At 38.7% G+C, this 15339-nt stretch overlaps 1 protein-coding gene across 1 annotated transcript in view; it reads right to left on the reverse strand.

Moving 5' to 3' along the window:
• The window catches only part of THSD7A (thrombospondin type 1 domain containing 7A), a 436418-nt gene that overhangs the window by 208778 nt on the left and 212301 nt on the right, over window positions 1-15339 (reverse strand). The window contains exons 3-4 of the mRNA XM_078059314.1: window positions 4469-4717; window positions 1605-1786 (exon numbers count right to left, since the gene is read on the reverse strand). Coding sequence (XP_077915440.1) covers window positions 1605-1786; window positions 4469-4717 — 431 coding nt within the window. The remainder of the gene's footprint in view (window positions 1-1604; window positions 1787-4468; window positions 4718-15339) is intronic.

Consider the following 15339-nt stretch of genomic DNA (forward strand, 5'->3'; position numbering starts at 1 on the left):
GAACTTCAGTGTTTATTTTCCATGAATTGCTGCTGGTCACACGTACCACTCATTTTTTTGTGGGGGGGAGGAGGCAGAGGAGTCGGCTCTTCTTTTGTTTTTTTGAAATACCCATTTTTCTTGGTTCTTTCCCTTCTCTTCTGGCCCTCCTTCGTCAGATTTCTTCTCTGAATATTCTCATTTTGGGTCTTTATTCTTATTCTTTTCCCTTTCCAACCAACATATTTGCTAGGAAATACTACCCTGTCCTATTTACAACTTGCCAAAAACAACATACTCATCTTTCTTGGCAAGATTTCTTTTTTTGTTTTTGCTTTTCTTTAACTGTGTGCTTTAATACACGCTGTCCCCTCTGCCTGCAATAAACTTCCTCTTGCATTCCTGACCCACTTACTGTATGGAATGTGTGTGTCATCACTCAGCTGTAGGCCACTTCTTCTATGTTTCTGTTTCTATGATACCCCTACAGTTATTCTAAAACTCAAGTTATAATGCATTTCATACTGTATTATAACTGTTTGTGTGCCCTCATGATAACCATGAGCACTTTCCTGACACAAAATTTGTACTGATATTTCCATCCTCACCACCTTGCACAATTTTTGGAACTCTTTTGGCAACTAATAGATATTTATTAAATGGTCTAATGATAAGAGCCCTGCTATCCCTCAAGTCGAGGGAAGGTAAGAAGGTCTGCTTATAACACTGTTTAAAAATATTCCTAGTTGTGGGGACTTATGAGTAACTAATTGAATACAAACTTGATCCAATATGATTAGAATTTTAGAGTAATAGTAATATATACTAATACTTTAAGCATTGGCCATGTTGGACTCACTTATCTTTGGCACACTTACCAAGTCTTCTCCTCAAATTGAGATTTAGACCAAAAAAAGTTCTAAGATACGTCCGCCAAGTCAGAGGGTTTAATCAAAGGGTTTTAAAAAAAGTCATGCCTTTGAGTTAATTTTTTTTTACCTGTAGTTGTATTCTCCACTTATTCCATTTAAATTCACATTGAAAATTTCACTCAATGCCATCATTATTTTTTCGATACATTTATTTTTCAACCATATTATAAACAGCAAAAGGGGCTGCTCTTTCACAAGCAGGTTTTACATCTCATATAGGAAACTCTGGACTTGAGAATATATACGAGCACTCTATGTGTCTATTTACAAGATGCTTTATTCTACTTTTATAATTAATTACTCCTGCTAAATTTTGACTCAGAGCTTATGGTCAGAAAATTTAGAGACTTGTCAGTAAATTGGAACTGACCAGAGACAGAACTGGATTAAGTTTTTTTTACAACCGAAATTTAAATTATCGTTCACCATAGTGGATATCAACCATGAAGTGAACAGAATTATGCTCTATTGATGTTGCAAATATCTGTATCTCTAACTCCTCTATCTCTATCTCTATCCCCCTGCAAGGTGATCCATGCTCAGTCTTCATGCCTAAGTCCTCAAGAAGAAGAAGACATTCTAACTGGTGTAAGGTAGTATCTCAATGTGGTTTTAATTTGAATTTCCCTGATGGCTAATGATGATGAACATTTTTTCAAAAAAAAAAAAAAGAAGAAGAAGACGACAGTTTACCTTCTTTGTCCTTGTGGGTGTTTAAGTGTGAGAGGAGGTTTTCATTGGCCTGCACACAGTATACCTCTCGTGTCTGGACCCCTCCCCCACAGAGGGCTGTCTGGTTGCCCCGCCTCTTGTCCTGCTGACTGAGCAAAGGGTCCACACGGCACTCGGTCCATTCTGTAGTTCTCCAGCCATACCTAAAGAAAGAAAATGCTGGCAGTGACAACCATGTTTATTGAGTAAAACTTCGCTCTGCTCTTCCGATATTTTTTTCTGAAGAAGATTAATCTAAAAAACACTTTCCTCTGGAATCAACCATAGGCTACTACATCTGTGGTGAAGATTCAGTTTCAATTTCTTCTCCTCTATCCTCAGCAGTGCTCCATTTAAAGAGGGGTTAAATTTAGGATAATCCTGTTTTAATTGCAATTACTGGAAGTTACTTATAAATATTTTATGAAAAGAGAGCATCATGCTGAAAACATAAAATTTTATGTTCAATTAAGCTGAACTCGGGCTTGCCCTTTCTGGATGCTTATAAACAAAGGAGGAGTGACTCTGGGAATGGAAAACATTCTAAATGACGATCAACCCAAACATTTGTTTTGCCTTTAATAAAATGCTTGAAAATTGCTACTTCATACTGGATCAAAATTATAATTGTGTGTTGGGATTAAAAAATATAACATAACAATTCAGACTTTTCTCTTTATTGTCAAGAATGAGTGTTTTTCTGTAGCACTGAGAATCCATGATGAGTGCCTGATGGATGTTGAAAATAGCTGATGTTTCTAATCAGTGGAACACAAGAAAGATGATCTGGGGTTCTAAATTAAAGCTCCAATCAACATTATGATGTGAAAGAAATGTCAGGGGCTTGTCAGCCCAACACGTGCTTTAAGGAGAGAGCCAGGGAACCATTTCCCGATGCCACTAAAGATAGAAAGTGATGGCATTTCTCCACCTCGAGGAAAATGGATATTCTAAAAGCACAAAGAAAATGGCTCATGTAGCACTTTGTGTCACTTTACCCAAGATGCTTCCTCAGTAATCAGATTAACAGCCAACACAGGTACAAATGGATGTGCTAATGTTCATCTCAATTAGACAAAAAAGTTAAATGGGCCTTCATATGTCTGATCTAGGTGCGTTGCTGTGTCAGTGGTAAAGTTTCATGACAGTCAAACTGACCTTCACATCCATTTTTTTCATCTTTATAAGTGGCTGAACACAGGTGCAGGACTGGGGCAGCAAGGAACAACACTCTTGACATATGTTTATAAAGGAAGTACGACATTCAGGTAAATTTAAAAAAAAAAAAAAAAAAGGATAATTAATGCCCTGAGTAAGAGGGTGGGGTGGGGGTGACAAGGAAAGTAAAATCAAACAAATCATTCATTAAGGGAGTTAAAATAAAAATTTTACTTTTTATAGAATGGAGTCCAAATGTAGGCCATCCTAGGATTACACTTTTCCTATTGTGAATTGGTCACACATGCTAAAAAACTGCTACCCTCCAAAAAGGGAGAGAAGAAAGAGATTCAGGATATATATTTATTTTGTTAGTGGTGTTTGAATATCTCAGAAGATAAAGAATAAAACACCTAGCTTGAAGCAAAAAAGGAAGAAACTCAAAGGAGACAGAACACAGGAGATCCTGACAACTTCCTCAAGCCTATTATGTAGAGAGGAACACAGGGTCAGTGGGACAAGCAGAGAAGTTAAGAAGGAAACTCCCTGCAGTTTTCAATCCCTTGTTATATCAGGAGAGAATAGATGAGTCCAAAGTGCTGCGCAATTGAAGGTCTCATGTAAATCATCACTATCTTTGCTATTACTTGTTATTATTGTTAGAAGTGGTAGTAGTAGGATTAATTTTCCTCCTCACTGGCTCGTGAATTTCGTGTTGTATGCATCTTCTTTAGGCGTTTCTGAATATTCCAAAAAAGCTCTCAATGAAGCTTGTGTATATCTCTGAGAAACTAAGATTCTCTAAGTTGTTTTATAAATATTCTATATTCAGACTAAGCCAAATGTATTTATTGCCAAGATAATTCACAGTAATGTCTTGGAAATATTTTTTAAGGATAAAAAGAATTAGGATATACTGCTAAATATTTCAGAACCAGCCTTATTTCATCAGAATTCAATAAACATTTATTGGGCACTTGCTATGTGCCGGGCCCTGTGATATATGCTGGGGATAAAAAACAAACAAAACAAAACAAAACAAGGTTAATAACAATCTTGTCCTCAAGTAGCTTAAAGTCTCATTATTTTGGTGTAGTAGATATTCAACAGGATTTGTTATCTATAGTACTGAATTTTAATAGGCCTTGCTCAGTAAGCAACAGGAACCTATATTTTGAAAGTTTATTCTATGTTATAGAATGGGGGTTGACAAACTATGACCCAAGAACCAAATCCAACCCGTCCACTGTTTTTATAAATAATGGTTTATTGGAACAGATCCACTCATTTGTTTATATATGATCTCCTCCTCCAATGGTACTTTTGAGTCACTGCCACAGAGACACCTGTTCCCCTCAAAGCCTAATATCCTATCTTCCCCTTTACAGAAGAAATTTATCAATCTCTATTACAGAAGATACATAAATAGAGAATCGCCGCTAAAAACCCAGATTTCATGGAGAGTTGGAAATATAGCTTGCTAAAGACACGTTTATTCTGTAAAACCAGAATTCTTTAAGGACAGTGCTTGTAAAACCGCGATCTTATTTTTTCCCACTTAGGAGTCGTAAAAATCCCTATTTCTCAACCTACTCTTCAGTTAGTGTCACCTGGGTAAGCGAATGCGGGGAGACACGCAGTTTGGGGAGACGTCACAGCAGCAGAAGGCACGGTCCTTATTTACTCACGTGGCACAGGGGGCAACTGCATCTCCTTGAGACGCACAGGGCTCTTTTTCTTCAAGTTCTGGACACTCTTTGTCGCTGCCAATAGGAAACTGCCTAATGATCCGCGTCCTGACACGAGTGCCTTTGGGGGACGCCGTGTCGTGGCATGTTTTTGAGCAGGGACTCCATTCTGACCACTCTGACACCTGGCACGCTTTGGTGATCACACAGGACTGGAAGGTCGTTGGCAGCTTCTCTTGCTGGCAAAAGCTGCAAAAGAACATTGGTATTCTCATCACAGACTAATAAGCAGTTAGGAACTTTGTCTTCTACACTCTAGAGTAAAATAAGCTTGGACATTTTTATTTCTACTTGGAGGTACAATTCCAATTTCATTGAAAATATATCAACATTTATGATGTGTAAAAGCAGTTAGACTCAAAGCTAACATTTGCGTTTCCTCCTATTTTGCAAGAGATGTTAAACTATTCATAGGAAATAGAAAATAAAGGGACTAAGCAAAATTAACTGAAACCAAGTTCACCATATTGTTCATTTCACTCATTCCCGGACTTGTTTTAATTTAGAAAATGCGAAACCAAGAGCTGTTAACATATAATTTTCATTGTTGAGTGATTTAAACAAACATGCCTGGCTAAATTAATACAATGCTATTTTAAATAGAAAATATAATTAAATATAAGTTTAACATTATTTTTCATATTACTTGGAAGTTTAGCTGCCACTTACAATGATAATGTATACTTATTCAAATAGATCAACTTTTCTAGTTCACACTTTAATATACAATACACATATAGGTATCTTAAAAACATCACAGACATTAGAAATATAAGTCTATGTATTAAAGAATACCCTCTCAATAGATCTCCCATATTTACGTATCAGTAAAGTATTTATGTTCAAACTTGTATCTCTCTACTCCTACTTGAATTAGAGGGATGCTGGATTCTAAACTGAAATGTATACATATGAAGATGATGTTATGAATGTCAATGACTACGGCATATGCACTTCGAGTGGTTTTCCTGGAATTGGATGGCCTTGTGTTGATTCTTAGTTGAACTCTTGCCCATTCTCAATAACCAATAGTGCATGTTTACAAGACACAGGCAGCCTGTCGCCATGATAGAGCCATCTGTTCCAGTGGGAGAACACAATGATAATTCTGTCTTGTCATTCAGGTGCTATATTTAACTATGGTAATTAACCATACCAAGAGGCAGGTCCATTCTAATGCAACGACTCACATTCAATCTTCTTAATTCTACTGGCATGTGTAGGAAAATTGCATTCCTAGGAGACAATTAGAGCTCAAAGCATCAAAGTCAATTTGTCTGAGTTGAGAGGTCTGGGAAGAAGAATCATCCGAGAATTGTGGTAAAAGGGCCCTGTGAGTCAGCTCTGTTTTTCTTATAATGACAGAGAGGATCAAAACCCAATTTTTACTCAAATGGCATGTACTGAGTATTAACAATACATTAGGTACACCACTAACTATAGAGCAAAACTTCCTTTGTAATGAGTAAGTTTTCATTCTAACACTTAGGAGTTCATTCACAAAAAACAGGCAGAATAATGACCAAATCCTTACCTCTATGATGCCTCTTTACAAAATTCTCCATATTTAATTTCCTCTTAGATACATTTCTTATCTTTCATGAGACTGTCTTCATATAAACATGCGTATATTGTATATGTAATACTTCCTAAGTTCATGTTCCAAGTACAGGCAGAGGGATCGAAAATCCCTTTTAATCTTTTGTGGAGAATTTGACCGTCAGTTAACTACCTCTAGTTAGTTACCTTGGTAATCTGATAAAAGTTGGGAAGTCAACTATGTTACTACATCATATTACTTATGATAAAATGGCCCCCTTGGATAAATTCCGCCTGCACTGGGGGAGCTACAGGTACCTGGCGGACAGCCACAGCTTTGGGCTTCCCTGAATGTGGCAATTCTTAGGACAGGGCTTGTTTTTATAGGGACCCTGCAGGCTATGACCATGGGGCTGCTTCAAGAGATACCAGCTTCTGTGGATCATGAGACTTTTAAGCCAGGACAGCTCTTAGGCCTGTCTGATGTAGAGCTTTTCCTCCTTTTGAACTGTGCTGCATGGATTTCTATGAGAATTCCTACCAGATGAGGAACATCTGAAACTATGATCATGTCAAGTTCCTATTCTATATCCTTCTAAGCAGACTTGATGCCAAATGTGGTCTAGGGTAGTCACGTCTGTCTTGTGTATATGCAACCCAAGTTTAAAACCTCATTTGAGACTCCCAACAATCGTTTTACATTATTATTATTTCCATTTTATAGGGAAGGAGTCTCTGAAAGGTTAGGGAACATGTTCAAGATCGTATAGCTAGTTAGTAGTAGACTGGAATTTGAACTCGGATTTTTAAAAATCAGAGCCCATTTTCTTAACCATTCTTCCCTACTTGTCACAATTTAAACCATAAATCTTGGTGTGTTCAGGCAAATGCTTTAGCTGAGGCCAATGCCAAAGTTACTGGCTAATTGTCAAACTAGTATTGCTATTTCACTGCCCCAGGATTTGTACCATCCATGTACTTTGTAAATGTGCTGCTTGTCCTAAGGAGGAATTAGTGGTTATGGAAAAGCCAAAACAAATATATTTCCTTGATAAATGTTAATTTTCAGAGCAGGTCCTACATATGAGAAATTAGTGGCATAAACACAAAAACAGTATTAAGTTATATTAATATGTGACATATGTATTATTTATCCATCAATCTATTGTCTTTCTCATAATTTTCTAATACCCCAAACAATTACTTCAACAAATGTGTATTAACTCTACTTAATATTGGGCTTTGGGTACAAAAAGTTAAGAGTAGAGCAATTAGGTTGCAAGCATATCATTCTGCTTGGGGAGGCACAGAAGATTATATGAAGTAGAAGGTCACTATGGTGAATTTTAAACAGTGTATTAGAATTTGTCAGATTAAGATAAAGACAATCTATGGAGATATGAAAGAAAAGAGCCATTGGTTGGTGGGGAAAACACAGATTTTTCCCTGGCCTCAATGTAAGGAGTTTGTGTTGTACACTGGAAATAGGAGTGGAATTGAAGCCTAGGTCAGATCAAGGGCAATTATGCTGATCCAGAAAAGCGCTTTCTGTGGGCGAGAGCACCACTGAAAGACGTGCAGCAAAAAGGACACGATATTTGTTTCTCTTGAGATTTGGACTGAGATCTCAAAGATTTGGATGACAGGGGCACCTGGGTGGCTCAGTTGGTTGGGCGACTGCCTTCGGCTCAGGTCATGATCCTGGAGTCCCTGGATCGAGTCCCGCATCGGGCTCCCTGCTCAGCAGGGAGCCTGCTTCTCCCTCTAACCCTCCCCCCATCATGTACACACTCTCTCTCTCTCTCATTCTCACTCTCTCAAATAAATAAATCTTAAAAAAAAAAAAAAGATTTGGATGACATGTCATGAGATATGGACTGAGATTTGGCGGGATTTGGATGAGATCTCATGAGATGTACATGAGACCTCAAGAGATTTGTACTGAGATCCCATGAGAATTGGATGAGAACTCACAAGATGTATTTTATATACACTTGATGGTGAGGTAGAGGGTGGAATATTAGGATACAAGACTAGAGGCAGGGACACTGTGATGATGGTTATGATGATGTCATTGACATAATATAATGCACATACCAATAAATAGAAACATATATTGAATGCTTACTATGTGCCAGGCAATGCTCAAGCTGAAAGGTATGATCATGAACATGAGATTAACTTTCACTGAACGTCAGCTATGAGCCATGTTCTGTGTTACCTAGCATATCTAACTGTAATCCTCACAAATACTGTGTAAGGTAGAAAGTCATTTATTTGTTTGCTTGTTTAAGATAAGGAAATGCAATCTAAATGTCTCCCCTAAGTCCAGCAAATAACAGAACTGGGATTCCAACTGAATCTTTCTGCTTATGAGGTTTATGAAGGTGCCAAGGTAATGGCAATAGGAATTCAAAGGAGTTACCAACTATAAGAAAAGAGGAGTTAGAAACCATGCAACCTGATGGATAGTTGAAAGGGTTAAAAGAGAAGGAGTCATTAAATAACTTGGAATTTTTTAACATTGGCAATCTTGTGAGCAGCACCGCATACCTTTGAAATGGGAGCTTGGAATGAGAAGCAAGTTTCTGGCAGTTGATAAATGAGTTTAACATTAATGTCGTGATTTGATGTGGACATATCCAGGACATATCCAACAGGCTAACATTCAGTAGGGAGATCCAGAATTAAAGGTCAGGGTTTAGTTGAGAGTTCTGGATGGCTTGTGTACTTTTAATAATCATGAGCACATCAGAGTTGAAAACCAAGGCAATAGGAGTATCTGAAGGCTCACACACCAGGGTACGTTTTAGGCCTTGGTAAGCCCACTTTGTGATTGTTAGTGAGACTAAATAACTAAATTATTCAGCTGCCATCCTGTACCAGTCTCTCCTTTATTCTGGCCATGCAAAAAGTTGATCCTAAGAGCTTAGGAAAACTACACATTTCGGTTCATTATGGTTTTCATGAGACCATGCCCCTTTCAGAATGTCCAAGGCATGGGCTATGCCTCTGCAAGGGTGGCCTGGCAGAAGACGTGATGGTCACTGTGACAGTTTCCTTTTCCTTCACGTGGTATGTTCAGGATAGCCCAGATGGCCAGGACTTAATGGAACAAAAGCTTGGCTTTGATACAGAAGCAGATGTTATTTAGTAAACCTTATATCAGATAGAAAGTAATCAGATAAATATTGAAAAAAATGAAAAACTGGAGAGCAGAGTTCAATACCTGTCTTTGAAGGGACTTTATGAAGAGCCGACAGAGCACAGATATTTTTGACAGTTACTTTCAAGCTCTGATTATCCACATCTTTAACATTTTTAACGTCAGGTCAAGGTTAAAACTGATAAATTATAAATTTCATTTTCGATAATTCGAGTTATTCAAGTTACACAAAAAGAAGAATGCAATTGAGTTCAAATATTTTTTTCCCTAAAATTATTTCTGTAGCTCACTTAATAATCATAACATCTGTGAAAATACACCTTCTTTCTAAGGGTAGTCCAATTCATCTCCTAAAATACCATTATCATTCTTTAGCTTCTTAAATAGAAACTTCTAAACACCCTCATTTTCTCGGGAGCTAGTCCCAACTTTTCATTCTGGTAAAAAAAGCTCTCCATAAGCTGTCACTGCTCCCACTGCCCTCTCTCAGCTTGTCACTTAGCGAGAATTAACTTTCAGTCCTGCTCCCCAGTAGCCTGCAGCTCCGCCCGCTCTCCTCACTAAATCCACAAAAGAGTAGCCCAATTCTTATACCCACTTTTGTCTACACTACTTGCCATTTGGGATCCCATCTCCCATCTTCTTTGCTTCTCTGAAGCAAACTCTCTCCAGATCTAGATAACATGTCCATCACGCTCAGGAAAAGTCTCCAAATATGGTCTGAAGCACCCTGGCCCCAAACAGCACCATGTGAAAATAGTTCCTTTTCATGGGAAGCAGATAAAATTATAGACTGAAGCTATGGCATCATAAGTTATTAGTAAGATGTGTCCCTTATAAATAGGTAGGCTGAATACACTGAGGAGGCAAAAAAGCTGCACCTTGTAAACCCCGTTTGAAGCCTCTTTGCTTTGAATCCTCTTTTAATCCCTTTCTCTTTTTTTAAAAAGATTTTATTCATTTATTTGAGAGAGAGAGAACATGAATGGGGGGGTGAGGGAGAGGGAGAAGCAGACTCCCTACTGAGCAGGGAGCCCAATGTGGGGCTCGATCCTTGGACCCTGGGATCATGACCTGAGCTGAAGGCAGACACTTAACCGACTGAGCCACCCAGGCGCCCCACTCTCTCCTTCTCTCTGGATAGATAAAAACAAACAAATAAAAAACAACCTTTTCTCTTTCTGTTCCTAATAAGGCAAAAAACAAAAGGAAAAAGAAAAAAAATAAAGTTATAGTTGGATGTCACCATGGCACTTTGTTTCTAATCCAGGGAAAGTAATAAAGTGGTCAGAATGGGTTCTCATCATCTTGTTGCAGCCTAACATCAGCAGTTTGGGGCCCTGGAGATGGAAATTGTTCCTGAAGGCTTAGCATAATCTAGAGTTTTGCTACTCAACGTTAGGTCTGTGGACCAATGGGTGTAATTAACTGGGAGCTTATTAGACATGCAGAATCTCAGGTCCCCGGGCTACACTTTGGAATCAGAATCAGTATTTTAACAACATTCTCAGCTGCTCTATTAGCACAGTCAAGTTTGAGAACACTGGTCTCGAGGTAACTCCCAACCACTCCAAAAATACAAGCCACTCCAAATTTATAGTTGGCAAATAAATCTTTATCAGTATTAGCCCTTACTTCTTAGATAAAAGAGACTGAGTAGATCACACAATAAGATATATTACCAAATATGAGATGGTTTGTAAAATAATTGGATAGGCTGGAGGAGAAGGCATCTAAGCCAAGCCTCCAGGACAAATTCCAGCCCTCAGAATCACACGGCCATTTCTCTAATCCATAAAGCTGCTTTTGCAGCTAGAGGAAACCACTTTTCTGGCACAAACTCCCCCGTGAAATGGGTCCTTCTCTCTCTTCCTAAGGATCTCAGCTCAGATTCCAAGCCCAGCTCTAGCACATTATTGGAGTCTAAATCACAACCAGGTTGCAAGCAGCTTCAAAAAATACGATATAGTTTTCTGCCTTTGTAGCACAGAAAATCCTACAAGAACAGTGCTATCCAAAATGTGGTCCACAGATGAGGGCAACTGTTTGATAAGGGTATGCAAGGAGCTAAGCCCAGGAGTCAAAAGTAAGTACTGAGGCATTTTTAAAGCAGTTTGAAGTTTGCAAGACCCAAGTACATGATCTCTGGATGCAATTCGATGACCAGGGTGTATAGCCCAGTTTTGTTAATGCAGAGTTCTATGGAGAGATGCATATGGCATGAGCTAGCTATATTCTAAACATATACAATAGGACCGTGTTATTTGATCAGTAAGAAATGAAGTAAAAACAAAAATGAAAACCAGCAACCAACATCTGATCCTTTGCTGTAGAGAGCTTGAGAAGCACCACACTGGGGGAGTAGGATGGGATGACTGATGAGCCAGTCCATGTGTGGTAGCCCCTGAACCCAGCCCAATTCCTACTTCTTCACAAGGCCTAGAGAATGTGATGAGCTCATGGGACTTTTCAGAAACATAAATCATTTTGGCACTTAAGAACATATTATCTGTAAATAAGATTCATAGTAATGTATCTTTCTTAGTTCTTGTAGAAGGAGTCTGGAAGCACTTATAAAATTCTTACTGAATTAAAGAACACGTTTTCTTCCTATAAAGATGCAAATGCATTAAATAACACTATTCATGTTACAGGAGAATTTTCTATATAAAGGATTTTACCCTAAATCTTCTTGTAATATTAACAAGCATCCCCAAATTTTGTAATATGAAAAAAAATACAATTTGGTGTTCAGAGTAGATTCAAGTATCACTTTGTATAAAGAAAATCATACGTGTAGGTTTGTATACTCTAACAGAGTATCTTAATTTGATTAGGTTTTTTTTTTTTTCCCAAGAATGAAAGTGTTTGTCCCAACGCTGCCCAGAAAAATAAGAGTAATGGGACTTAAACCACTTATAGAGTATTACTGTCTCTATTAACTACCTGAGAAAAAAAGGACATGCTTTCTGAGGTAGATGCATTTCTCACATTTACTAAGATAGCCATCAGCCAATTGACAGTCATGCCTATAGTCCCATCTCTTATGCTTACATATAAACAGATTTAATTTTAAAATTATATTCAGAGATGAATATAAGAATGGAAAACTCAGATACATTTATTTTTCCTACTAATCTACCGTTTGCTTTTTCAATGAAAAAAAATGAACAGACCAAGAGGATTGCCCAGTTTTTCTGGGTCCCCAGTTTGTAGCAAGACAGAAAATGATGCTGTCACTCATAATCAAGAGACCCAAGATATTCCTAAATTGCTCCTTTCAAGTGGCATGACCGATCAGGTGGAGATTACTCTGCTTCATAAATTCCCGTATAGTGAAATTACATTTTCCTAATGTAAGAGACCTCTAAGGTCTCTTTCTTCAGTAAAATTGAAGACTCTTCAGTTTTCATATCTAAATTCTTACCGGCTTGTGTTTTCAGACTGAATCTTTAAAAAAATACTTCCCCCACCTCTAACTATATTCAAGCTGCATTCCTTTTTTAAACACAAAATTAAGTTTCCTGTAATTTACCATTTATTTATCAATTTGAATGAAGTTTGCAAATTTTCCAAGCTAATTTCATTCTCTAAGGGCGCCCTTTCTTTTACAGAATTCAGCAAGTTAGAAGCAATAATTCTCATGGACGCAAAATGCATGCACGGTCAAACCACTCTCCTTATAAAGGCAGAGGTCTTTCCCCTTGCTTTGATGTTTGAAAATCTTTTGTTGAGCTGCTGGGGAATGTCGCCAAATGGTGCCACCTACCAGCTGGAGTGATCATATGCTCCCTATTAAAGCTGAGGGCCACGCTGCTGGTCAGCAGCTGAATGTGAGGCTACCGGCCCAGCACATATTTAGTAATGGGATAAACTGCTACAGCAACGAGGCCTCCCTGGAAGGGCCAGTACATACATTTTCTATCCTTTCACACAGCGAAGGCTTTCATGCAGCTGCTTCCTTATCACCCATGCTGTTCCCGGGGGCGAACCATAGTGCAGCTTCACGGCACCATCCCAAAGCCACCGCAAGTGAAAACTCTACCTAGATTGATGAGGCAGGGTAAAAGCCATCTGCCAGACTTCTAAAACGGTGTTACGGGGCAGGATTAATTTTGACAATTCTGCTCATCAAAGTCATTCTTTAACATTAAGGACTTTTTGACCCTATTTTTAAAACTCAAACTAAACAAAAGGAGAAGGAAAACATAACCATGGGGGTATTTTAGGTATTGGTGTGGGTTCTGCACCCAATTTCAACGTGTGGAATCGAGGCTTTCCAAGGAGTACCAATGAGCAATTCCTGGACATGAGCAAGGTGTCTGAGAATTCAGCTTAATGCTGACATTAGCTACCAGGTTCAATTGGACATGACTGCCCCCAGCACCCTTGGATGCCAGTTCCAAGTCCTGGTTGTCATCTGTGCTTCTGACCACACAGCTATAGACCAGAAGTTCCCAAGAGCCACTTCTTGGGTTTGACAGAACTTGGGAGAAACATTTTACTTCCTAGATTACTGGCTTATTATAAAAGGACAGAACTCAGGAATAGCCAGATGGAAGAGTTGCAAAGGACAGGGCATGGAAAAAGGGGGCAGAGCTTCCATGCCCCTTCTAGGCCCACTGCTCTCATCCACCCAGCACATCCACATGCTCACCAGCCTGGAAGCTCTCCAAACCCTATCCTTTAGGGTTTTTATGGAGGTTTCATTACATAGGTACGATTGATTAAATCACTGGCCATTGGCAACTGATTTAATGTCATGCCCTTCTCCTGTCCTAGAAGGCTGGGAGGTGGGACTGAAAGTTCCAACCCTCTAATCACAGGGTTGGCTCCAAAGGCAAGCAGCCTTCTTCTCCAGGTGTTTTCCAAAAGGCACCTTTCTCATTCTCAACATTTATGAAATTCCAAGTGTTTTGGGATCTGTGAGGCAGGAAATGCAGATGAAGATCAAATACATATTTTCCTTATACATCACAATATTCTGTATGAATTATTTAAAAGAATTATCAAGTATCAATTCGAATGTTAACTGTCATGTCATAATTTTCATGATAAATGGAAGAGAGAGAGAAATCAGGTCAAATATATCCAAGTTAAGGGACAGAAGTTAAAGGCAAAAAACCTTTGGGGCAGTGAAAATGACTGGAAAAACAATTTTTTAAAGATTTTTATTTATTTGAGAGAGCGAGAGCATGCGTGCACACGCACACAAGCAGGGGAGAGGGGCAGAGGGAGAAGGAGAGGGAGAAGCAGACTCCCTGCTGAGCAGGGAGCCTGACGAGGATGCAGGAATCAATCCCAGAATCCTGGGATCATGACCTGAGCCAAAGGCAGACACTTAACTGTCTCAGCCACCCAGGTGCCCCTGGAAAATTTTTCTATGTTGACTAAAACACTAAAATTCCATAACCATTCACCTAACCTGCCCAATTCTCCATTTCTCCACTGCTTAGATAATCTAGTGGTCTCAGTGATTACTGAAACTAGTATAGCACTTAATCATAAAATGTAATTCATAATTCATAAAAATGTAAGAAAATCAATGCAATTATTCTAAAAGAATGCCAACTATTCCTGTTTCTGATCGCCGATTCTAGAATACTTCCCTGCTCTTTTTCTCTTTTCTCTGAACTTTCACTCTCTTAGATGAACATCCATAACCATGACTTCAACTAAAATAACTGTGGACATATTTCTTCTATTTACCTCAAATCCAATAGATCCTAAACTGAATTCAACATTTCCCCCTCAAAGTGGTTTGCTGCATTTCCCATTCCTTCTGATTCTTCATTGTCAACTCCACCCCTGCCAATTTAGCAGCAAGTTATCACAAAATCCTTATGCAGAGCATTCTTTCAATCATCTCTGCTCTCCATTCCACTCACACAGTCCTGGGCCAAGTATTCTTTGTCTGGTGACAGGAGTAGGAGGTTTAACTGCCATTTTTCTTTGTCTTCTGTATTAGCTGTCCTGCACTGCCCTGTCAGAAAGACTTTCCTGACAAATTTTTATTTACCTAATTTATCACTTGTTCAAGAACTCACAATGGCTGGCTTAGAGTTCACTTCATTCAGTTGGAACCCTTCCCCCTGACTTTCAAGGT

The sequence above is a fragment of the Halichoerus grypus genome, chromosome 12, assembly GCF_964656455.1.
Source record: "Halichoerus grypus chromosome 12, mHalGry1.hap1.1, whole genome shotgun sequence".
Lineage (NCBI taxonomy): Eukaryota > Metazoa > Chordata > Mammalia > Carnivora > Phocidae > Halichoerus > Halichoerus grypus.